The sequence below is a fragment of the Staurois parvus genome, unplaced genomic scaffold, assembly GCF_062004578.1.
Source record: "Staurois parvus isolate SC_StPar_1 unplaced genomic scaffold, SC_StPar_1.0 ptg000236l, whole genome shotgun sequence".
NCBI lineage: Eukaryota > Metazoa > Chordata > Amphibia > Anura > Ranidae > Staurois > Staurois parvus.
Genome location: NW_028318032.1, coordinates 1,132,333 through 1,159,541, shown reverse-complemented (window position 1 = coordinate 1,159,541; position 27,209 = coordinate 1,132,333). Strand labels below are relative to the sequence as shown.

The following is a 27,209-nucleotide window of genomic DNA, read 5'->3' as shown; positions in this document are numbered from 1 at the left end:
ACTGACAGCGCCAGGTAGGAACATTATTGCCAGTGGCAAAGCTTTTGTTTCAGCAAAGTTGAGCTGGACCAAGTGTCAAAGAGATCAAAGTATACGAATCCATCCTGAAGAGAAATCCCAAAAATGTCAGCAATTACACCACAACCTTAACACACCTCAAAGCAAAGCACTTTCTCTACATCACTTCCCACTAGAAAAGCAACATTTTCATGGGCATTTGAGGGGTTGAGGGAGTGGAGGCCGGTGCATCTAGAACAGGTTTCACTCTGAATATGGGTGTAATGTGTTACAAAAGGTGAACTTATCCTTTAAAGTGGTTCTAAAGCCAAAACGTTTACCTTAATGCATTTCCAAAAAAAAGAAAAAAAAAAAAAACGTTTTATTGATTTCTGTCCTCCCCCTTCCCTGTGTGAAGAGGAAAAAGGGGAAAAGATTTAGCACTGTGCATGGCTGCATCTCTTCTCCCCTCTCAGGACCCCCTCTCTACTCCCCTCCCTTCGTCCCCTCTCACAGGACTCGGCAGCAGAAGCCAGTGGCTCCTGCTGCCATCAGTCAAATGCAATGAGGAGGAAGCTGGGGGGGGGCAGGGTTCAGCCCCATGGAGTGCCCTCATAGCAAACGGCTTGCTATGGGGCTACATGAAGAAGAGGACAACCCAAGATTGCCTACGGGGGACCCTAGAAGAGGAGTTTCGGGGCTGCTCTGTGCAAAACAACTGCAAAAAGCAGGTGAGTATAGCATGTTTATTATTTTATTAAACATTTATTTACCTTTAGTGTCACTTTAGGTACCTAAACGTTTTAGTCCCGTCTAGTGCAAACCAGGCTGTGCCCGCAGTTTGACTGCTGTGATGCTTGCTGTAGCTTTCTACTTAAAGGAGAAGTAAAGCCAAAGCTTTTTTGGCTGTATTTCTGTGGATCAAAAGAGTGCAGTTCGTTCTGCACTTCTGTGACATGTTGCAGCACGTTTTCAGTGGGCTAAAGCCTGCTGTTGGCTGACGTCACTGAGCTGGTCCAGGCGCTGAAAAGATCCCAACCATATGGTCAGAATCCACCCAGATGCCTGGACCGGCAGCTAGCTCTGCCTCTCAGCATGCTGCCGAAAGCCTAATCCAGCCACTCCGGCCCTCTCCAAAAACCCAGCTCTCCAGTGAGCAAAGGAGGGGCACAGCAGAATGCCAGTGACTGACAGTCAACACTCTCTGGTCAGAGCGGAGGGGACAACAGAGCAATCAACAGTCTTACAGCTGGTGGGGGATCGATGATGCATCCACCTAGGTTAATATAAATATTTATTTTTCTTAAAACCCATACTTCACTCTTGAAGCTGAATTGCACATATAGCACATACATACTTACAAGTTGGATCAATGTAACTATGTAAAAAGTGTTATACCTGTGGGATCCCCTGTGGGAAGCCGTAAATCACTGTAGTTAGCAACATTACCCTCTGGGTCCTGTGCAGAATGGCTGCTCTGCTGTTTACCGAACACAGGAGGCTGCCCAATGAATGCAAAGTTTTCTCTGATTGGACGAGGTGGAAACCAGGATGTCACCCCCCCACTTCCTCGTACAATCAGAAAGCTTTAGATTCACTATGAAAATGCAAAATGTTCTCCGAATGGTGCCCATGCTGAGTGGAAAACCTCCTGTGTTCACTATGCATCAAGATAGCCACTCGACACGAGACCTGGAAGCTAGTGGAGATCACTGTAGTAGCAGTGCCTAGTAAAGTGATTTCCGCCTTCCAAGGGGATCCCACAGGTATGGCACCGTACATAGTTACAGTGGACCAAGCTGGACCAATGTACAGTGGGGCAAAAAAGTATTTAGTCAGCCACCAATTGTGCAAGTTCTCCCACTTAAAAAGATGAGAGGCCTGTAATTGGCATCATAGGTAGACCTCAACTATGAGAGACCAAATGAGAAACAAAAACCCAGACAATCCCATTGGCTGATTTGGAAAGAATTTATTTGTAAATTATGGTGGAAAATAAGTATTTGGTCACCTACAAACAAGATTTCTGGCTCTCACAGACCTGTACCTTCTTCTTTAAGAAGCTCCTCTGTCCTGCACTCATTTCCTGTATCAATGGCACCTGTTTGAACTTGTTATCAGTATAAAAGACACCTGTCCACAACCTCAAACAGTCACACTCCAAACTCCACTATGGTGAAGACCAAAGAGCTGGTGAAGGACACCAGAAACAAAATTGTAGACCTGCACCAGGCTGGGAAGACTGAATCTGCAATAGGCAAGCAGCTTGGTGTGAACAAATCAATTGTGGGAGCAATAATTAGAAAATGGAAGACATACAAGACCACTGATAATCTCCCTCGATCTGGGGCTCCATGCAAGATCTCACCCAGTGGGGTCAAAATGATCACAAGAACGGTGAGCAAAAATCCCAGGACTACACGGGGGGACCTAGTGAATGAACTGCAGAGAGCTGGGACCAACGTAACAAAGGCTACCATCAGTAACACACTACGCCGCCAGGGAGTCAGATCCTGCAGTGCCAGACGTGTCCCCCTGCTTAAGCCAGTACATGTCCGGGCCCGTCTGAAGTTTGCTAGAGAGAATTTGGATGATCCAGAAGAGGATTGGGAGAATGTCATATGGTCAGATGAAACCAAAATAGAACTGTTTGGTAGAAACACAACTCATCGTGTTTGGAGGAGAGAGAATGCTGAGTTGCATCCAAAGAACACCATACCTACTGTGAAGCATTGGGGTGGCAACATCATGCTTTGGGGCTGTTTCTCCGCAAAGGGACCAGGACGACTGATCCATGTACAGAACAGAATGAATGGGGCCATGTATAGTGAGATTTTGAGTGCAAACCTCCTTCCATCAGCAAGGGCATTGAAGATGAAACGTGGCTGGGTCTTCCAACATGACAATGATCCCAAACATACCGCCCGGGCAATGAAGGAGTGGCTTCGTAAGAAGCATTTCAAGGTCCTGGAGTGGCCTAGCCAGTCTCCAGATCTCAACCCCATAGAAAACCTTTGGAGGGAGTTGAAAGTCCGTGTTGCCCAGCGACAGCCCAAAAACATCACTGCTCTAGAGGAGATTTGCATGGAGGAATGGGCCAACATACCAGCAACAGTGTGTGCCAACCTTGTGAAGACTTACAGGAAATGTTTGACCTCTGTCATTGCCAACAAAGGATATATAACAAAGTATTGAGATGAACTTTTGATATTGACCAAATACTTATTTTCCACCATAATTTGAAAATAAATTCTTTCCAAATCAGCCAATGTGATTGTCTGGAATTTTTTTTCCCATTTTGTCTCTCATAGTTGAGGTCTACCTATGATGCCAATTACAGGCCTCTCTCATCTTCTTAAGTGGGAGAACTTGCACAATTGGTGGCTGACTAAATACTTTTTTGCCCCACTGTAACTATGTAAAAATTGCCATACATGAAATTCATCTTATGCCAGGCCTAAACACTGGTAGCGGCATGTTTATAAATGTTTCCTGACATGTGCAATGTTTGCTAGCATAGCTTTATTTCCTACCAAATATTCGATGAAGAGAATGATATGCCCCAAAAGCTTGTATTGTACATTTTTTTTCTTTTTGCTAGCGATGAAAGAGCCATTATTTTTCATGTTTGCAGTCAAATTGGGATGAAATTTACTTTATACATTTGTTACATTGTTACATGTTCTCAATTACATTAAAAAAAAATAAAAAAATAAAAATTGCTGCTTACATTTTCCTTGCTCCTTTTCGAAAGCTCCCATACTGAGGGGGACTGGGGATTTCATGTGTACAATAATTAACCCTGCCTGTACTGTCAGGGATGTTGAATTTATATCGTCCGATGCCTGGGACATGTATATTAGGGCACCGGCTAATTCTTTTTTATTTTATTTTTTTTTTAACACCTTTAGCCCCAGGCAAGCAGCAGGGCTCACCTTTCAGGTGAAAGCATTTGGACTTATTGCTTTCACATAGCCCACTACAGTGCCAGACTCAACCGCCCAACCCCCCCCCCTGCCCCCCCCCCCACGTGTGCGTGAACCCTGTCCTCTGTCTCTCGGGCTCTGCTCCCCTTCCTTCCCTGACCGAATAGTGGCATTATGATGTCGCTTCCAGGTCCCCATTGACAGATTTCCAGGCCATCGAGGCCAGGAAAGAATGTAATGCAGTGTGATGTGCACTGAATTACATTCAATGGAGTACAGGGGAGCCATTCAGAGTCTTTTAGACCCTGGATGTCTCAGTAAAGAGAACCTGTCACCAAAAATCAATCACTTTATGTCCCCTATGAAATTAAAGAAAAAAAAAAAAAAAGCAAAAAAAATAAAAAAAAATTTTTAATTGTAAAAAATTTAAAACAAAAAAAAAAAGTTGTATCCCCTCAAAAAAAAAAAAAAAAATATCTGGTCAGGATTAATGGTATCCTCGCTACTGAGAAATACAGGCAGATACTTATCCATCATACATACGATCAGGGAGACCTGTGATGGGCCCCAAATTTATTCTGCAGTAAGATATCACCCGAAACATACAGCCAATGCCATTAAGGACTATCTTCAGTGTAAAGAAGCACAAGGAGTACGGTAAGTGATGTTTTGGCCCACACAGAGCCCTGATCTCAGCATGGAGTCGGTCTGAGATTACATGAAAAGACTGAAGGATTTGAGGCACCCTACATCCACAGAAGATCTGTGGTTAATTCTCCAAGATGTCTGGAACAACCTACCTGCCAAGAACCTTCAATAACTGTGTGCAAGTGTAACTAGAAAAACTGATGCTGTTTTGAAAACAAAAGGGTGATCACACCAAATATTGATTTGATTTCTCTTTTGCTCATTTACTTTATTTTTTTTATCAATTAACAAAATGTAAACTAGTAACACTTCTCTTTCTGAAAGCACTCGTGTTTTTTTTCATACCTGCCTATAAAACGTTTTCACAGTAATATATATATATATATATATACATATATATATATATATATATATATATACACATATATATATATATATATATATATATACACATATATATATATATATATATATACACATATATATATATATATATATACATACACACACACACACCTTACATATATATATATACACACACACACACTTTACACACATATATATATATATACATACACACACACACACCTTACATATATATATACACACACACTTTACACACATATATATATATATATACACACATGTGTATATATATATATATATATATATATATATATATATACACATACATACATACACACACACACACACACATATATATATATACACACATACACACACACACACACACACACACAAACCAGCACCTTAAGGCCAGAATACAGTATGCACCTCCTTACCTGCAGTGCACTGTTCAGGAAGCAGCTATTTTGTCCTGGTTCATTAATCAGGCCTTTGCTTGGAGCAATGGATATGGAATTGCGTGGGGTAAACATCTCATGCACCCCTCCTCGACCTGTAGAGAAGTAACTCCTCTTCCAAGACATCCTTGAGAACAATGTAGGAAGATAAGTAAATAAATAAAACCACCCACGTTTCAAGCTCCGATATATGCAAGATCTTCAGTTGAAGAAAAAAGCCTTAGAACAGGTCAGCAGGAACACATAAACAGAGGAATGCTACTTTCAACTCCACCCATTGAGAACGAGCCAAGTGTACAAGTGTTGCTGATGCAAGAATAGGAATACTTTGAAAAGTTTAGGAGACAAAAGACCTGTTCCAATTAAACCACTTTAAAAAAAATTCCAGGGAGATCCAGCATTAGAAAACATAAAAAATACTATAGGTTATTTTATAAGCATTCAAGAATGAGATGCTTCTTGTCCAGCTGAGTTCGAAGTACAAGGACAGATGAGTCTTGATTCCCTCCAGCTCTCTTCTCGGGATGAAGAAGGCAGAAACAAGTGAAAAAAAACCCACACTGCACCAACCCTTCTCACATAACCGGGAGCCCCCCTGTGGCACACAATGGGGGAGTAAAACAGACAATTTCAGCTAAGGCAGGTTGCAGCACAAAATCGTAGGGATCTCTTCTGTGTGTTTTGGATTTTACCAAACCCAGACAGCTCCACTAAGGTTTTTAAACACCGAAGTTCTCTGAGATGCTTATTCTTGCCTTGTTTCTTTATAAATGTAAAATCCCAGGAAGTAAAAAAGATTAATGGGAGTGAGGTTTAAAAAAAAAATTATCCAAAGTGTTTTCTTAATTACTTTGCTGCATTGCTATGTGGTGAGTTGCCAAGGCTGGCCTCGCCTCCCACAGTAAACTGACACATGTGGAGATGACAGGAAAACAGAAAATGACAAGGAAGATTGCGGGAGGATTATATAACCTGTGGGCTGTTTTGGGCAGTGACTCTGGATTGTCACGCCTTTATTATTACTAAACAGAGAGCAGCTGTAGCAAATAATTAAAGGGTTTCCTTTATTCCTGCTGCAACAGGCAAATCCCAATGTGTTTTCATTTCACAGAGTTTGAAGGCTGGTCAAGAGTTACGTGGTCTTGAATATATTCCATGATTCTGTTTCCTACAGGTAAACACATCCCCTCTGAATGCTGGCTGATGTCAAGGCTTTTCATAAGACAAAATAAAGGTTTGTCCTCTGAAGGAGCATCCTCAAAAGGCCAGACACCTGGAAAACAAAAACAAAGAAATTAAGCTTCAAATGCATTTTTTTTTATATTCACACACACAGTACATACACAAAGAAACACAATACCAATTATTTTTCATCAGGGGAGAAGGGCAAGGCAAACGACACTGTGGTCAAACCAGGGGTCAACATTAAATAACTTATCTGCTTTATAGTTAAAACTCTAGTTTTTTTATATAGCCCTTTGACCAGGTGTAGAAAAACCTTTAAACAATAGGATATTTCTATTTTTTTTTTTGCCAAATTCTCTGGTATTTCCTGGATTTTAAAAATTATTCCCCTTTCACAGTTTTTTTGCATGCTTTTTCTACATCTTGTTTGGCAGCACATTCTTGCTTTATCAGTGTTTGAGGCTCATGTACATAGTCTTTTGTGTCTGTGCTGCTTCTAATTTTCAGTAAAAGTCAGTGTGAATGGAAAAGCAGCTATAAGGAGCAACTTAATGTAACTTTTTAAGCCCGTGTACTCAAGCCCATGGGAAGGATATGATTTAAGAGAACCCATTGCTTTTCCCTGCACTAGTTTCCTTTAACCATTTCCATACCGGGCACTTTTACCCCTTCCTGCCCAGGCCATTTTTTAGGTTTCAGCGCTCTCACACTTTGAATGACAATTGCGCGGTCATACAACATTGTACCCAAACTAAAATTTTATTTTCTTCACACAACTAGAGCTTTCTTTTGGTGGTATTTAATCACCGCCGGGGTTTTTATTTTTTGCTAAATTAACAAAAAAAGACAGAAAATCTTGAAAAAAAAAAAACACGTTTTTCTTTGTTTCTGTTATAAAAGTTTACAAATAAATAATTGTTCTTCATGAATTTAGGCCGAGATGTATTCTGCTACATGTCTTTGGTGAAAATAACCCAAATTAGGATGTATTTTTTAGTTTGTAGGAAATTTATAGAGTTCACAAACTATAGTATAGATCTGAATACTGATCAATCCTGAAGTACTGACAGCCAATCTAATTTCTTGAGGTCTAAGAATGTCAGAACAGTACAGATATCCCCCAAATGACCCCTTTTTGCAAAGTAGACCATCCGACGTACTTCATAAGAGGCATGGTGAATTTTTTGAAGTTGTATTTTTTTCATCATAATTTTTCGGAAAATGAAAAAATTAAAAAAATTATTTTCACTATTTCTTTTTTATATACTGTCACCAGTGCAGTACAGCATCATATAACTGGCATGGCAGTGACCAGGGACACTGACTGGTGACAGTATGAAAAAAAAAAAAAAAATTTAATTATTTTTAATTTTTTTTATTACTTTTTTTCTTTTTTTTTTTAAGATTTTTTTTCATATTTTACTATGACCAAAGTAGTACAATGTTACCATAGTAACATTGTACTACTTTGGGGAAGTCATCAATTTTTGTTTTTTTACACAATTTGCTTATAGCAAAGAATTACTTTGCTATAAGCAAGCATTTACCTGAATGACATCGATTCATTCAGGGCTTTTTTTTTTTTGTGCTTTGGCCACAGCTAATCACATGACATGTGCATGTGATCGCCATGACCATTCACAGCTAGACACTAGTATACAATGGATGGCATGAATGAAGTCATCCATTGTATACAACTGTCATGTGACCTGCTGTGATTGGTCACAGCAGGTCACATGGTACCGGCAACGGGGGCTGGTACTCAGATCTGTCATCGGCCATGTCCGAGGTACACAGCCGGTGACAGAACGCGCCGCAGCGCGGCTCTGCAAGCGCGCAAACTGCGCATGCCCGGGTGTCCACCCGGAAATCTAATGCATTTTTCCGGCCGCCAAACGACTATTGGCTGGGCGGCTAATGGTTAAATTGCCAACAAAAAAAAAATGCTATTTACAAAAAGCATTCGACATGAGACTATTTCCCCCCCCCCCCCCAACACCACCAAATAAATAGGATTCATGGGTAATAACATAGCAAGGGTGTGAATTTCATCCTGACAAAGAGCTGCATTTAGAAACGAGGATGATCACCATAAATTGTGTCATGCATAATCTTGTGACTTTGGAGGACACTTTGTGACAAGGTTGCTTCCAAGATGTTGTCTGATGCATTACTTAAAAAGAAGCAGTTCCTCTACAGTCCAGCTTTCATGCACGCAGTATGACAGTGCAGCACTCATGAAAATCTACACTAATACATGCTGACACCATAAATCAAAATCATTCTAACGTTTACTAATACTACACAAAAATTATAACATACAGCATATAAAAGAAATAGGAGTTGGAAAAGAAAGCCCTAAAATTGTATTTTAGTCACTTCACTTTCCACAAATTAATTCTAAAAACAACAGGCAGTAAAAGAGAAGTTCACCTTTAGTAACATGTTACATCCATATTCAGGGTGTAACATGTTATGATCAGACCAGCCCTCGCTTCAACAGCTAGTGGGGGAATTTCACCCCCACCCACCCGTCAAATTTTTAAAAAATGTGGCCGTGCAGGGCTTCGCCTGCCTGGCCGCATCACTCATTCACTGTGTTCTGTGCAGCTGCTGGCTTGAAGTTCTCAGTGAAACTACCACGGCGCTGTGGAGCACCGTGGTAGTTCATTGAGAAGTGACAAGTGGCCTCCACCAGCAGAAGGAAAGGTGTAGAGGTCACTTAAGGCTTTTTATTTCAAGTACACATCCTAAGCTCAGGTAAAAATAGAAATGGAAGAATTTCTTCCATTTAGTTACAGTGCCACCACTACAGCCTACAGAAACTGTAATCAAGGTTAGGTCTTAAAGTTAGTTTCTGTGGTAAATCAAGAATGAAAGCTGCAGATCAAGGATTTCAAGTGGATCTGTGCTTTGACTATGCATGGCTGCAGCCCTCCATGGCAGCTTACACTTTCCCTTTGTGCTCCAAAAAATGAGAGCAAAAAGAAGTTAATCCTTGTTGGAGGTTACACAGGTCTGAGCACACACTCTCCACCCCAAAGTGAGGACGCTGGTGCCTAAGTGGTCAACTGGAAAAAGTAGCAGCACTATCGTGCCAAAAGCAGGGGAGCAAGTCACATGCTCACTTGTACCCAGAACAAACTGGTAATCGCTTCCCTCCTAACATCATAATGAGCAGTGAGAAAGGGATAAAAAGTATATTCGGCTTGCACTGAAGTAGATAATACTTTGCATGGGAAAAGCACAGGTTCACTTTAAAATGTCAGGAATATTAAAGGTCGAAAGTGCCATCAAGAAATTAGTGTTGTGTGTCTTCCATAGGTTTCATGATTTGAAAGCAGGGAATATTCAGCTGAAACATTTGCCATGTTAAAAATACACTGAAATGTTAATGAAATCTGGATTTCCCATTAAAAAGTATGCTAAATCAAGAAGTGCAGTGCAAAATCATATGGGGAAAAATACTAGGGCTGAAACAACTAATTGACATAATCAAATATAATTGATTATACAAATATTTTTCAATTATTTTCATTATCGATTAGTAAGACTGCATACAGAACGCATTATCTGTTTACATATAAGGAAATACCGTGCAGCACACATACAGCTCAGTACACATTCCATACATGTCAGTAAGTGCTTGAGAACTTGTGAATGTGTGAGGAGCAATGCCTCCTGGGCAGAAGAAGGAAGTGATTTAAAAGTGATTCTAATAGGAAAAAGATTTTTTTACCTTGCTATAGGGGCACTCTATACGAAGCTTTGCAGCTTGCTATAGGGGCACTCTATACGAAGCTTTGCAGCTTGCTATAGAGGCACTCTGAAGGCAAGAGGAGCCAGAAGTGCCAGCCAGGTACCCCAGAAGAGGAGGATTGGGGCTGCTCTGTGTAAGACCATTGCACAGAGCAGGTAAATAGAACATGTTTGTTATTTTTAAAAAATGTTAACCACTTGCCCTCCAGAGGATTTATCCCTATTCCTGACCAGGCCATTTGTTGCGTTACGGCGCTGCATTACTTTAACGGACAATTGCGTGGCCATGCAACGCTGCAGCCAAATTAAATTTACGTCCTTTTTTCCCATCACTTGAGCTTTCTTTCGGTGGTATTTGATTGCCTGTGTGTTTTGAGGGAAAAAAAAATATTTTTTACTTTTTGCTATTAAAAATGTCTGGTAAATTTTTTTTAAAAAAAATCAAATTTAGGCCAAAATGTATTCGGTTACATGTCTTTGCTAAAAATAAATCCCAATACGTGTAATTAATTGGTTTACGTGAAAGTTATAGCGTTTACAAATGGCGGTACAGATACTGGGATTTTTTATTTTTACTAGTAATGGCAGAGTTCAACGACTTATAGCAGGATTGCGGCGGGGGCGGGCATTCTAACCTGGTGTCATTGACATCCCCAATGACACCAATACAGTGATCAGTGCTCAAAAAAAAAAAAAAAAAGCTGTACTAATGACACTTGGCAGAAAGGGGTTAACGTGAGGGCAATCAAAGGGTTAACTGTGTATGGTTTTACTATAAGCTGTGTCCGTTTGCTTTACTATAAGCACACTGCTTTGCATGACTGTGCTGAGCACAGCATGCAAAGCACTGTGCCCCAGCTGACAGGGAGGAGAACTGTTTTGTTTACAAATAGCTCTCCTGCCGGCGGAGATGCTCGGCAATCACCGGGCACTGGCAAGTAATCACCAGCTGGGACCCGATGATTGAGAGCCGTGAATGGCGGCACGGGTAGGGTGCAAGCACGCCCCCTTCCCGGAAATACAAAGTCACACATACATATATATATATATATATATATATATATATATATATATATATATATATATATGTGATTGTGCGCACCCGTGCAGCTCTGTAGCAGTATTTCTGCTATAGGGCGGTCAGGAAGTGGTTAAAAATCCAACATACAATCACTTTAGGGGCTCTGTGCTGGGAAGATCATCATCTGAACCAAGAGAAGCTGGAGGAAATACAACGTGCGTTCATGTCAAACTGGAAATTTTAATATTAAGCATACATGTGGAACTATCTTGGTCAGAAAAAAAGGGACTTTATATGTACCTCACAAAGGGATAAATATATAACACAAACCAATAAAAAATATATATTTTTTAATCCATCCAGTTAAAATAGACATTTTACATAAAAACAATAAATATCACGGTCCAGCACCAGCATAAGTTTGTGATAAATAAGTGTATAGGATCAACGCGTTTCGCTGCATTTGCTTTCTCAGGATCCACGCTTGAGATGCAACACTAAAGCATATCAGATCGCCTAGCACAAAGAGTGAAACAGTATACATCCTTCCTTTTGGGGTAGAAAAGGATCACATTACCCAAAAACGGAACCAAATGGGGGATATTAAGCAAAGAGCAGGATCAAACTCTGATCTGGCTCTACACGAGGGAGAGCAGGGATCAGCTTGTAATTAGGTACATAACAAGCCATGCTGTTTCCCATACGGCTCCTATCCTAGATCCAATTACACACTGCTCATATACCAATGACTGTCCAAAACGCACTCCCACAATGTTATCCACAAGTATAAGATCAGCCAAACCAATAGCTGTAACTGCCGAAACTTCATAGACCATCAACCCTCTTTGGCAAAGAGGGAGACTCCTTCCCCCTCCACAGAATCATTAGCCTCTGACACCTATCTTAGTGGTCATCTACTCAAAAGTACTATACTGCTTTGCTCTTTCACCAATCAGATTTTATGCACATGTGCATTTGTCTTTGATTTCTTGCTACGCACCGAAGTAGCAACAATTATAAACTTGTATGAACAGTCATTTCAAACCAAGTGGTCACAATAAACATCTCTCTTATTCATTAATCTTTTAATACATCCTTATGCAATATTATTTGGATGGCATGCCATTTTTTTTTCTGTAAGTCAATTACGGCTAACTCTTAAAAAGGTCAATACTAGGGCACATACATCCCTAAACAAAGAAAACAGGGCCTCCATTGTCAAGGGTCACAGATGGCACAAGCAAAACACTAACCACTGGCTTCTTAAGAGCAGCTCACACTTCGTATACCAGAAAATGACATATAAAGACATTTCATCTACTTGCTTATAAGAGACTACGGCGCAGTTATGTTCTCCTCATTAACAGCAGAGAATCCTATTAACCCTGGCATAAAAGGAGGCCAAAAGTGGATGGTAAATAGAGGTCCGTTTGCTTGCAGATCTTAGTGGAAGCCATCTTCCACTAAAACGAGTATCTGATTATGGTCCCAAAACAAAATTACAGGGACAATAATCAAGACATGGTTAAGAAAAAAAAAAAAAACCCATAACTACTGGCCAGTGGGTGCATTCAGCTCACAATCTTACAGATAGATGTTAAATTACTCACATATATGATATAACCACTGCCCAGTTTTCTTTTGCCACATCAATTAATGACATCTACAGGTAGCTACTCGGACAGCCCCAGCATCAGGAGAGAAAAAGAAAAATCTGCAAATGCAATATTTCTGGTCTATGTGCATAATCTATATATGAGCCCTACGGTCTGTCAGCAAGTTGCATTTGGGTGCCTTTCAGAATAAATGGGACCCCCTTTGTACCAACACCCATTTACACCCTAACACCGAATAGGCTGAAACGCACACAAAACAATGGTAAGCCGAATGAAATTCCTGCGCAAGGCGCAGGACACCATGCATTGTTCAACACTGTGCAGTGTTGCATTGTGAGTTTTGGTGGTGTGCTGTGGTGCAATTTACAATAAATGGCACTGTAGCGACGCACCTAACGTACATTCCACCACGTTCTCTCAAAGCAGTGGTGTGAATGCCCCCCCAACCAATGTGCTCTTTTGGAGCATTAAAAAAATTATACTTATCACTGTAATTTGTGCTGAATCAAATACAGCAAATATGAGAAGCAACTAAAAATGCAAAAATTATCTGTGTTGCCTGTATAAATTTCAGCCAAAATCTGGAGATTACTCATATCAAGTTTTAGACTGGACTTTTAATGCTAGAAAAGAATGAGCTCACCAAACAGCATTTGATGTAAAGTGGTAATAGAAACATGTTTTTGAAAAATTGCTGACAGACAAGATATTTCTGACAGAAGAAACACTGTAGGTCTCTTCTGTAACAAAAGATTCCACCTGCTTGTCAGCCATCATGTACACTGAGCCGCACATGTACAGCTCAGTGTACATTTATGGTCTCCAATCTGTGCCATGGCAATGTGATTCCTTGCGCATGCGTGGAAATTACATAACTGCGTCCCGATCACACAGAGAACCCGGAGAATCCCAGGAACCGCCGTATTGATCACACCGTAGCGCTGGAGCTTGACCGGTAAGTTTGCTGTAATGTGCTAATATGCAGTGCATGCAAGCACATTAGGGAACATACCTGAGGTGGCCCCTAAAAGAAAACCCCCCCCAAAAAAATATTGGATTTTACTACCACTCTAAAACACCCCTTAGTACACATATAATCCTCCCAAAATTTACAAAACTATTTTTCCATTTAAAAAAGTTGCAATACTGATGTATATTTACACTGTTACCACATAGCAGCCAAAAGACGTGAAAATTGCAGTGAAAATGCCTACTAAGCACTATAGAGCTGAGTATACATGGATAGAAATTTGGCTAGTTCAGCAGGGACCAGGCAAATTTGGATCCATGTGTGGCCACTGTGGTTGAATAGAAATCAATCTACTGACTGACTTATGTTCAACCACCCAGTTGAAAAATTTTCCACTGATCATAATCCATTGGTCTTTTCACTGTGTCTCTCTGGTATGGCTCGGCCCTCTTTTCTGTGGAGACTCAATGAATCCCTGCTCACCACTCAGGCTTCTTGCTCCAAGGTTCTTTCGCACATTCAGTTCTATTTTACGGACAATGTGGGTTCTGTATCCTCGGCCGTTTCTCTGTGGGAGGCTCACAAAGCCACCATTAGGGGTCATTTGATTCAAATCACCTCGTCCAGGAAACGGGCCAGAGAGAAGAGGATGTTGGAATTGACCTCGAGATTGGCCGTGGTGGATGCTACTTGGAAAGCCTGCCTGACTACGGCCAATAGGAAAGCTCGAGATGTGGTGGCTGCTGAACTTGACCTTCTCTCCACTACACGAGCTGAGAAGGCCTTACGTTGGGCCGGACATAGGTTTTATACATGCGCCAATAAACCGGGGCCAATGTTGGCCAAGAAACTTAATTTGCTTGGTTGCAAGCATAAACCTGTTCAACTCCGAATGAGGGACGGTGGCCTTACCTCGGACCCTGTGAAGATTACTCATAGATTTGCAGATTTTTTGTCCTCTCTTTACCAAAAACCGAACACCTTTGTCGCTGAACATGCAGATAGCTTTTTTGCTGAGCTACACCTACCCTCTTTATCCGATGCAGCCCGAGATGCCCTGAATGCGGATATCTCTGAATCTGAACTCTACCAAGCCATCAAATGTTTGAAGGCCTCCAAGGCTCCAGGCCCAGATGGGTTTTCTGGGCTCTACTATAAAAAATTTGCCACCGTTCTGGTCCCTCATTTGACGGCCTCTCTCAATTCTTTGACGCAGGGTTCCCAGCTTTCTTTGGAGTCTCTTCAGGCGCATATTACTATGATCCCTAAGAAAACTGAAGACGCCTTTGAACCGCAAGCTTTCAGACCGATCTCGCAGCTAAACGTTGACTTGCGGATTCTGGGAAAGGTTCTGAGCACCCAAATTAATAAGTATCTACTCTCGCTTATTCATCGAGATCAGGTTGGCTTCGTTCCGGGGCGACAAGCTGCTGATAACATCCGTAAAGTCATCCATCTCGTTCATATTTTACATTGCCGCAGGATACCAGGGTTCCTTTTATCCCTAGACATTTATAAAGCGTTCGATTCACTTTCTTGGGAATATTTGACATATACGCTGTCTAGATGGGGGTTTGGCGATGCATTTCTGGCTTGGATCTCGGCTTTATATTCGTCTCCCTCAGCCTCTGTTAAATTACACTCCCTTCCGACCTGGTTGAACGGTTGCAAACACAATATCCCTAACACTGGGCATCCCATTCTCTGGCTTATCTTGGCGTTACACTTACTCCTACTCTGCCTTATTTTTGGCTAATTATCCCTTATTGCGCTGTTACTTCCCTGCTTCATTCTTGGCAGTTTCCTTCTTTATCATGGATTGGCCGGATACATGCTGTCAAGATGACTATCTTGTCGAAGATCCTGTATTTTTTCCGTATTCTCCCTATTCATGTCCCGGCGTCTTTTCTTCGTGTACTACAGAGCCGGATTCTCAGTTTTATTTGGGCTCATAAACATCCCAGAGTGCCTAGAGCCACTCTGTATACTCATAGATTACATGGAGGTTTGGGAGTTCCACACGTTTCTAGATACTATTTGGCGGCTCAGATTTCCCAGTTGTCTATGCTTCATGCCACGACAAATATCCCGTTATGGGTACTCTTAGAATTACCCAACTGTACTCCGCTTTCCTTAACTACATTGCTTTGGCTCCCGCCTAAGTTGCGCCCTCCGGATTTGAGCCCTATCATGCTTCACAGTTTAAGAACCGAGGACTCTGTAAAATATTCAGGTAATTTGATTTCGTCACTTCTACCTCTTTTGCCGATTACACATAATCCTTTATTTCCGCCAGGCCTAGAACATCCCCCTTCTTTCTCTTGGTGGACCTCCCATGGCTTTGTTATTGTACATGATTTTCTGAGCACTCGTACGCTTCCATCTTGGGAGTCTCTTCGAGAATCAAGGGGGGACCCGCCATGGGAATGTTATCGATATTTGCAACTGCGCCACTGGGTCCTATCCCTCCGTCGTGGCTCTACATACCCTTACCGCAAAACGCCCTTTGAACACGCATGTTAGCATTCCCCAGTGTCCCCTGGTCTCATTTCTATAATTTATGCCTTCCTTAACAGTAGGTCTTCCTCACCACCCCTCTCTTATGTCTCCCAATGGGAGCGAGATCTGGGTGTCTCGATTGAGGCGGAGGATTGGCGTAGAGCCTGGGGGATGGTGGCGAAACGTTCATTCAATACAGTCACTCTTGAGGCAGCCTACAAAGTTCTACTGCGTTGGTACTGGGTCCCGGCTCGGACTGCTCACTTTAATCCGACTGGCGGAGATAGGTGTTTAGATTGGTAGGCTTCTGGTCTAGGGTTTTTGGTTTGCTACAAACGCTATTTCATATTACGGTCCGTAGGGATACAAAGGTGGCCCTCCTGCATTTCCCAATTTTGGGTCTGTCTAGGTCTCAGCAGAAATTGGCATCCTACCTATTCATTTCGGCCAAAAGTGCTATTGCTCAAGCTTGGAGAACCCCTTCGGTAGTCTTCCAGGGGGTGAAGACCCGGATGAATGCTATGATGTTCAATGAACAGATGTCTAGCATTCTTCATGATTCTCATCCGAGATTCCTTAAGATTTGGGAACCTTGGATATGTTATTCCTTGCCATCCCTGCCTCCTACTAGTTATGGCCTCCTATAGTCGCTGCCTGTGATAGCCCCGGATCAGTGATCCCTCTAGTTTCCCTTCTTTCATGTTTTCTGATTCCCTTTTGTTTTATTTTATTTTCTTCTAACCTTTTTTCTTTTCTCTTTTCCGATATTATGTTGGATTACTGCTGCTATTTGGTTCAGTTTTTTGCCGTCCCTTCTTGATGTCATTGGACATTTCATTATTTGACTAATACAAGTCAGCAGGATGTGTGTTTATGTGTTATTGTTCTGCTCTGCCCCTGCGAGGGCGTATTTTGAGCTTGTTATATTCTTTAAAACAAAACTTTCCTAATAAAAATATTGAAACAGAAAAATTTTCCACTTGGTCAGCACTGCAGGCTATTGCCGGCAACACCGATCAGTGTATTCTAATGGTAGGAAAGTCTCCCCACTGTCAAATACAATAGCTCAGTGGAAGGATTTCCCCATCCACCTTGAATGTGTGAATTGGGGAATCGGAACAGTTTTTTTTAGTTCAACCCACTGGCTCAACAAATAAAACTAACATACGGCCAGCTGAAGGCTCTGTGCAGACTAGCATTTATTTTTTTAAGCTGAAAAAACCACTGGTGATAGTATTTTTTAGTAGATCAATTAAATAAATAGAATCTTGCGTGCTTCTATGAGCCAAAAAACAAACTGACTTGTAGTGTTCGTGAAAAACACTGTAGCATAAACAGTTTTGTAGACACTATTGCACACAACCCCTATATCATACAAGGCAAAATTATTATTATTATATAGGATTTATATAGCGCCGACAGTTTGCTCTGCGCTTTACATTATGGTGGGAGACAGTACACGAGACAGTACAGTAACAATACAATTCAATACAAGAGGGATTTGAGGGCCCTGCTCCTTGGAGCTTACAATCTAGGAGGGAGGGGATAGTGGTACAAGAGGTAATAACTGTTGGGGATGGAATGGTTGGAAGAGTAGAGGATTCCAGTATTAGTGGAAGGCGGGTCAGGCTTCCCTGAAGAGATAGGTTTTCAGCGTGCACCTAAAAGTGAGCAGAGTAGGCGATAGTCTGATGGATTGGGGTAGGGAGTTCCAGAGGATGGGGGAAGCCCTGGAGAAGTCCTGGGGACGAGCATGGGAGGAGGAGACCAGGGAGCTAGAGAGTAGGAGGTCTTGTGAGGAGCGGAGAGTACGGTTTGGGTGATATTTGGAGACCAGATCGGTGATGTAGTTTGGGGCAGTGTTATGAATGGCTTTATACGTCAGTGTTAGCGTTTTGAAATTTATCCATTGGGCAATTGGAAGCCAGTGGAGAAATTGGCAGAGAGGGGTGGGCAGATACAGAACGGTTAGTAAGGTGGATGAGTCTGGCAGCAGCATTCATGATAGACTGAAGTGGGGATAGCCTGCGGTGAGGTAGGCCAGTGAGGAGGGAGTTACAGTAGTCGAGGCGCGATATAATAAGGGAGTGAATGAGTTGCTTAGTGGTTTCCGAGTTTAGGAACGGTCGTATCTTGGAGATGTTGCGGAGGTGAAGTCTACATGAGTTTGTCAGCGATTGGACCTGGGGCTGAAAGGACAGATTGGAGTCTAGGATGACACCTAGTACCTGGCTTGAGGGGTGGAACTGATGATAGTGTTGTTGGTCATGATAGAGAAGTCAGGGGGGGCGCGGGCTGGGGGAATACTAGGAGCTCCGTTTTGGAAAGATTGAGTTTGAGGAAGTGGAGTGACATCCAATCCAATATGTCACTTAGTAGGCTTGTGATACGAGCGGAGACTGAAGGGGTGAGGTGAGGGTAGAGAGATAGATTTGTGTGACGTCAGCATAGAGAATTGAAGCCATGGGAATTTATCAATTAACAAAGGGAGGACGTGTAGATGGAGAAGAGAAGGGGTCCGAGGACAGAACCTTGAGGGACCCCAACAGAGAGAGGGAGTGAAGAGGAGGTGGCAGCGTTATAGACAACACTGAAGGAGCACTGTGATAGGTAGGAGGAAAGCCAGGAGAGAGCGGAGTCTCTGAGGCCAAGAGTGTAGTTTTTTGAGGAGGAGGGGGTGGTCAACTATGTCAAAAGCCGCAGAGATAATATAGTGAAACCAGTGCAGTGCTACAAACCAAACCCAACCTAAATCCAAGTGTGTTAAGGAAAATGTAATAAATTGAAATAAAAAGTCCAAACATTTCTTCTTTATGGTGCTCCCTTCCTCCTGTGATCACCAAGTGCTTCAAACACAAGAGTGCATAATTCCACCACCAGATGTCTGCTTACCTCCAGCAGCGTGACCACATATAATATTATGTTTGGTCTAACTGCACTTTTGGTCCCACAATGGACACTGGAGATCAACTTGATAGATTGCAGCTGTTAACACTTCATTCAGAATACAACTCTCACCACTAATTCACATCAGAAATAAAAAAAAAACGTCAGTGCGTAAAACTTTAAAACATTTTATTACCAAAATATATATCCAAATGCACACTCACATGTATAAGGTGCCTGACAGCACCAAGTGTATGAATGCCTCTATTATTGCTCCTCAATCTGGAGAAACTGTGCCGTGAGGAGTCAGCTATAATAAAAGTGCAGCAGTGTGCCCTCCGGTATAATCATCCTTCCATATGCAAAATAAACCGCAGGTGGCGCAATGCTCACCGGCTTAGATAGTGCATCCTTCGGTATTACCGAATATGGGTCAGTGTGTACTACCACTGTAGTAAGCGCCAGCTCCGTATTACGTCGTGATGTCATCCAAAGCTCCTTCCAGACGAGTTTCGTCACTTAACTTTCTCAAGGGGAAACACGCCGGGGAGGAGCTTTGGATGGCGTCACCACGCAATACGGAACCGGCAATTACTACAGCGGTAGTGCACACTGACCTATATTTGTTAATACCGGAGGATACACTGCTATCTAAGCCGGTAAAATTACGGCACCTGCGGTTTATGTTATTTCGCATATAGAAGGATGATTATACCAGAGGGCACACTGCTGCACTTTTATTATACAGTAGCTGACTCCTCACGGCATAGTTTCTCCAGATTGGGGAGCAATATTAGAGGAGATAGTACACTTGGTGTGGTCAGGCACCTTATACATGTGAGTGCACATTTGGATATATATTTTGGTAATAAAATGTTTTAAAGTTTTATGCACTGTGTGAAGTTTATTTATGAGGTGAATTGGTGGTGAGAGTTGTATTCTGAACGAAGTGTTAACAGCTGCAATCCATCAAGTTGATCTTCAGTGTCCATTGTGGGACCAAATTTGCAGTTAGACCAAACATAATATTATATGTGGTCACACTGCTGGAGGTAAGCAGACATCTGGTGGTGGAATTATGCACTCTGGTGTTTGAAGCACTTGGTAACCACAGGAGGAAAAGGGCACCATAAGGGCTCGTTCACACTTGACTGTTTTTCCAACTCTTGCCAAACGCCCCTATAGCATTTAACAAACGTTGGTCCAGCGTTTGCAGAGCGTTTTTAACGCTCAGCAAACGCCGCATGTGCGGTTTACCGGCGGATGCCAGGTGTTTGCCAAGCGTTAAAAATGCCCCACAAATGCCTATAATGAAGTTTGAATGGTGTTAACGCTCCGCAAACACCCCGCAACCTCACGGAGCGGCACCATAGACTTGAGAATAGGATGCTTCAACTCCTCCTGACTCGACCAGAGGCGTTCGTTTTGCCGCAACACGACACTAACGCTCCCGTTTGAACAGCACCATGTGCTGAATGTGCAGAATTTCCCAGGCGTTTGGGAAGCGTTTTTACCGTTTGTCTGCCGCTTGCTAACAAGGCTAGTCTGAACGTAGCCTAAAGAAGAAATGTTTGGACTTTTTATTTCAATTTACAAAATTTTCCTTAACACATTTGGATTTAGGTTGGGTTTGGTTTGTAGAGCTGCACTGGTTTCACTATATTGTTTTTTAGTATTTGTTTTGGGGTATTTTTACAGTATATTTTAAAAAAAAAAAGCTAGGAAAAAAAACCTGTTAGGAGCGTTTTAGTAGCATTTAGGAGCATTTAGTGTTTTTTTCTGCTGGAGAAACGCTCCAAAAACTTGTACAAAACTATTTTTTTCTGCTACTAGCCCCTGAAGCTTAAAAAATGCTAATAACCTAAAGTACAGTATTGTGCATGCACACATTGGATAACACTATTTAGCTGCTCAGAGCAGGTAAAAATGCCAATAACAGATTCAACGAGCTTAAAAACAAACAAAAAAAAAAAAACACTATTTTTCATGGAGCCTCAAGGAGGAGAGTAATCTTAGGGTATGGTAATGTTCACAAGTAACAAAGAACAAGCTTACTCAATGCAACTATACAGCACAGCAGATGTGAGTGGATCAGGTAAAGTACAATGCAGTTTAAATGGATCAATATCTGAAAGAGAATAATTCTGATATCACTTCTATTTATGATAATTATGCCAGTAATATGTCATCTCTAACCAGGCTCTAAAAAAAGGATTAGTACTAATGCATATTAGAAGAATGCCCTGTCACATCAGCAAGTTAGATAACGAAGAGGCAGCAGGTGTCTGACCCCAAACACAAAGGGGGCCTTGTGTCTTCATGCAGAGCTTTGTGGAGCGTGGTACACACTGCAGAACTGGCAAACTGTGCTATACAAGCAGAATGTTGTCATCTAAAGCTATGATGTCCGTGTAGAAAAGTGTCATGTTCTAAGTGGAAATCCCAGTTCTAGCATAATGAGGCAACAATTAAGCATGACACAGCCTGGTGTTAAGCAATCCAACAGGTGGTTTCTAAGATCTAAAGGTCTTGTAGATAAAACTGGGTGTAGTTAGCATTTAGCTTGTCTGCTGTTGGTAATGCTTCTCATCACTTATCTGTCAATCTTCAGGAAGCGATGAGGTATTTATTATTACATAACAAAAAAAGAAACTAAACACAGTATCTTGGGTAAACTGGGAATCCTTTGCTGGTGACCTAAATTAGCTAATTACATGACATACAGATCATTTTCAATTCAAAGCTGTTCAATTCATAAATAAAATATTGGTTTTCAATTATTAAAATAATTATTAATGAAAACAAGCATTTATTTCTTGAAAGCCCTATAATCTAGTTAAGACTTATTTAATCTGCACCCATCCAATCCAGTTGGAAACTACAGAAACAAGAAATATTTTTTTAGCTATTTAGATGCTTCCAAACAACAGGTTTTGGGGGGGGGGGGGGATAACCATTTTTATCTTGCGATAAGGCTAGAGCCAGAGGGTAAAGGAATGTTTCAATTATCATAAGGCAGCTATTCTCAACCAGGGTTCCTCCAGAGATTCCCAGGGTTCCCTTGAGCTATTGCTTATTGAACTCCCATTAAATTGTGCCATTGTAGTTCCAGGTCCATCACCACTTGGCAGAACAAGTTGCAATGCACCAAGGAGCTATTTAGCTATCTGTAAGGGTAACTTTGTAACCTCTGCTGTGGGGGAGCATTGATCATCAGTTTAAAGGAGGCATTTTCCCTATGACCCCTGATTGACAAATCTTAGCAGAGGTTCACTGAAACCTGAGTTGCTCTGGGGTAAAAAGATTGATGTTAGGTCTATAGCTACACTATTATACACTGGCATCCCTTTCTGTGCCTATCTACAGAGTCCCACTGCACATAAATTTTTATTTATTTAATTTATTACAGGTACTTGTATAGTGCCATCAATTTACGCAGCGCTTTACATAAATATTGTACATTCACATCAGTCTCTAACCCTCAAGGGGTGTACAATCTAAGATCCCTAACTTACATTTATACATACACATACTGGGGCCAATTTAGACAGGAGCCAATTAACCGACCAGCATGTCATTGGAGTATGGGGGGAAACCGGAATACCCGGAGGAAACCCACGCAGGCACAGGGAGAACATGCAAGCTCCAGGCAGGTGGCGCCGTGGTTGGGATTCGAACCACAACCCTAGTACTAATGGTGCTAACCATTTAGCCACTGTGCTGCCCATATTCATTTATACACATTACAATGGTGTTTCCCTCTAAATTAAGCTGCCCAACAGCTCATTCAATCTGCCTGAATCCTCTGTGGTCCTGCATCTTGGCTGCACAACCACCCGGTCAACTACCCTGTATCATAACTCACAGTGCCTAATTGATTACTTCTACCACTTTGCACTGTGAGCAGAGTGATTGACTCTTGTCACATGGCTGATGACTTTAGGGCCCCAACGTAGCCGGCAAGTAAATATCAACCAAGGTCTATACAAAACTTGTTATCAGGTTTAGCCATTGCATATTGCTTCCATTCAGAAATGGAAACCAAGGCTTGGCCAACCCATCATAGCAACACCCAGTCAATTAAGCCATATTTTCTTGCTACACCTTACACTCTGTTGCTTGCTTGTTGTACGCTTGTGGGGAAGGCTATGGCATATGCTGTTTAAGTCAAGGTACGGTTCTTCTCTATTTGAGCACATTGCTGCAGTATTGTACAGGATTATCATATACTGTGCTGCTATATTTTAAGCATGTTTCTTAAGAAATATATACTTTTATCCCCTATATGGTCTCAAGTCTGCTCTTTATCTTTTGCAAATTTGCAAGATCCACACTGACTAAAGGGGTACAACTTGAGGTGTCAGAGGGGTTGAGGCCTTTTGCAAAGTTGAGGCATGAACAGAGGACCTAACACTACCAGTGACTCCTATGGGGCAGAGCTACACATGTGTATTGTAACTTTTATAAACAGTAAATCCTTCATCATGATTTAAATGTATTTATGTGCATTTTTTAAACCTTAGTTGTACCTGAACAATTGAAAAGTGGTACTAAACCCAGGACCCTGCATTCACTAAATCTGGTCTCCCACAATACAACATGGAAATGCAATTATTTTAGTAAATATAAACTGTTAAATACTTTTCTCCTCAACAGTACATAGCAGTCTTGTGACTTCTATCAGTGTCCAGCAGAGCACTGGTTAAAGCCTGTAGGAGGAATTGTTATTCTCTCCTGATTGTCCTATTAGGTTGCATAACCCCTGATCCTTTGTCTGGGCAGTGGTGATCACATGCACTCTCCCAAGAAAAAAAAAAAGAAAAAAGAAAAAACTAGCAATACACACCAAACTGAGTATGTGCAGCTTGCACCCAAGTCTCTGTTCTATCAGCAGATGGATTGGGGACAGTAGAAGGGAAGGATCAGACATCCTTTTTTACACAATGCGGAGGATTAACCACTTAGGTTTCACAGTGAATATAACAAGCATGCTTTCACTGAAGATACAGACTGATTTTACTGTGGGTTTAGTAACACTTTAAGATTAAAAGCTTACATGTAAACCTAGTATCAGATCACATGGCTACAAAGTGTCAGAAGCTGGCTTTTAAAAGAGAAGTAGTCTACTTGCTTTTACTATTCTCCTGATCAAGACAACCTTAGATTGATGAATGCAAACAAAAAGCTTTACACATACGCAGCCACAGGTTAAGCCAGCCATAGATTGAAATTCGGCTGGTTTAACAGGGCTGATGGTACCCAAGTGGATCCATTGATCAAAGTACAACCAGCCTGACGGATTATTAAAAATTTTTTTTACATGCAATAGCCGCTGTAATGCAAGGCTGGATACAAAAAACAAAAACAAGTCACATACACCACACAGGTACAATTAACCAGCACTCACACCATTATTCTAAGCTTGTGAGAAAAAGACTACCAAGTATAAGGCTGCCCTGGCACATCATGCAGCATTCACTCAGCACCCCAAGAAATAACAGAATCCAACACCAATATTCTTACACTGTCAAAACCTCCACTTTTATTATCACACAACACACAAAAGGATATATCTTATGGTCATCACAATCTGCACAATAACACACTAACAGTAATGTATCACAGCATGAAATAAACATCTTTTGACAGCGTCACAGCATAGAATTAATACATTACCAAAGCTACGGGAAGGAAAAGACCTCATAGAAACCACAGTGCATAGGAGATTGTGGAGAAGCCTGGGTCATGATCAAGACCGATGAGTCCATGCAGCCTTGGCAAAAAGTCTGGTTCGGTGTAATCTGGCAACAATCCTAAAATGGGCGGGCGCCTGGCCCACTCCAGGAAGTGCCAGCAGAAAAACATCGAAAGGTCCCATGAGGTAACAAGAGTCACACCCAGTCACTTTACTGGACAAACAACGTCTTATCTTATACCCCCAATGCTAATGTCACAATCCAGTAAACATTTCTAACTACACAAACAACTTATCGTTTCTTAACTTAAAGATTTCTATATGCGCAAACAAGTTAAACTCACAAACAACTTATCTTCTTTAAGCAGTCTAATGTCTTGTGATTCTAAGTCTGCCTTTAGCCTTAATGTCATTCCCCGTGCTCCTGGCATATGGGCAATGATGCTTTATTGTAAAAAGATTCCGGAGGAAACAAAGGGCCCAAGGCCAGAACATTTATAGGCCTTACAGCTGCTAACCTTAATCATTGTATTCTACCAGCTGGGATGGCTCCCCATACCCCCCAATCCATCCCCTACCAGCAGGGCACAACAGCACTGCAGTAGACATTCCCCCATGACCCCAATCAGAGGGAAAGAAAATCGAATCATCTATGGCAGGGATGTTGGATTCCTATCACCCGACGCCCGGGACATGTAATTCCGGGCGTCGGGCAGGTCGTTTTTTTCCTCCATTAGCCCTGCTGCGAGCAAGCAGTGGGCTCACCTGTCAGTTGAAGCAATTGGCAGCAGCGCTGCCACCAATTGCTTCACACAGTGTCAGCCTCTCTGCGACCCTGGCGTGAGGTTACCTTGGCTCCGCTTGCCCATCTGCAGGCCGAGCTTGCCGTTGGCTAGAGGGGAGGGAGAAGGGTGGACAAGTCCGCTCCCCTCACCTCCTTGTGCTGACCTGGAAGCAGGGGCGGACTGACAACTCATGGGGCAATAGGGGATCATATAGCCCCTGTGTCCTTGCCCAAACTCAAAAAAGCCTATGAAAAAAGGTACCAGGGGCATATCATGGGGCCCCCTACTGACCCAGGGCCCTCGGGCAGTGCCTGAGTTTCCAAATGGTCAGTCCGCCCCTGCTCGGAAGTGACAGTACGATGTCACTTCCGAGTCCCCGATGAGAGATTGCAATACAATCCCCGGGAAAGAATGTAATATGGTGAGATATGTACATTACATTCAATGGAGCATGGGGAGACAAGCAGGGTCTTTTAGACCTTGGATGTCTCAAAGAGAAATCTTCACATAGGGGACTTTGCGATACTCATGTCACATTTTGCCACGCGCACTAGGATGAGAGCAATAATTCTAGCACCAGACCTCCTCCGTACACTATACTGGTGACCTATAAGGAGCTTTAAAAGTGTCAACCTACAGAAAATATAGGGTACAAATTTAATGTTTGACAATTTGGATATCTATTTACTCGGGGCAACCTTATCTTTTATATTTTACAAAAAAGTAGGGTAATTTATTGCTTTTTTTGTGCCCTAAAATTAACTTGCTTGTATTTTTTACTAAAGTTTTGTGGTAAAATCATGCGACATACAAAATTGGAGCTACCACTGTTTTATTCTCTAGGGTCTCTGCTTTCAGAAAATATATAATGTTTGGGGGTTTTATGTAATCTTTAGGCCTAAAATGATTTTTTACACGTGAAAAAAAAAAAAAAATATGTGGTTCATATGTTTTAAACAGACCTTTTCTTTATAAAGTTAACCACAAAAATTTTTATTTTTTCTTGTAGGAAAAAACCAAACATTTTATACCATTCATAACTTTTTTCATAACTATTCAAAAGGAATTTCTCAGCTCCCTTCCCCTCACATACACACAATGGCAACATTGTTAAAGTAGTCAAGATTATTCAGAAGCCAGTTCACAGTCCTTATCTTTGGTTTGACGATATGCTGCCAAATAGCGCTGAGGAAATAAAACAAAAATCGCACAAATTACATAATGTTGTACCATAAGTCACACTGACCGTGTGTAAAGGCATGTTCATTAGTCATTGAGTGATGCAAGATTGACAATAAAAATGAGAAGGGAAAGAGAACCACAGAAAACAAACATTAGTAGTCTCAACTTGTTAGTCATTATTGGGGTTTCACAGCTCTGAAACATCCTAGGTTAAAC

General features: G+C 41.7%; 1 protein-coding gene across 3 annotated transcripts in view; it reads right to left on the bottom strand.

Moving 5' to 3' along the window:
• USP54 (ubiquitin specific peptidase 54) overlaps positions 1–27,209 on the bottom strand; it is a 145,238-nt gene that overhangs the window by 65,844 nt on the left and 52,185 nt on the right. For all 3 annotated transcript variants that reach the window (XM_089680199.1, XM_089680198.1, XM_089680201.1), the window contains exon 2: positions 5,375–6,668. In XM_089680199.1, coding sequence (XP_089536325.1) covers positions 5,375–5,521 — 147 coding nt within the window. In that variant the 5' untranslated portion in view covers positions 5,522–6,668. The remainder of the gene's footprint in view (positions 1–5,374; positions 6,669–27,209) is intronic.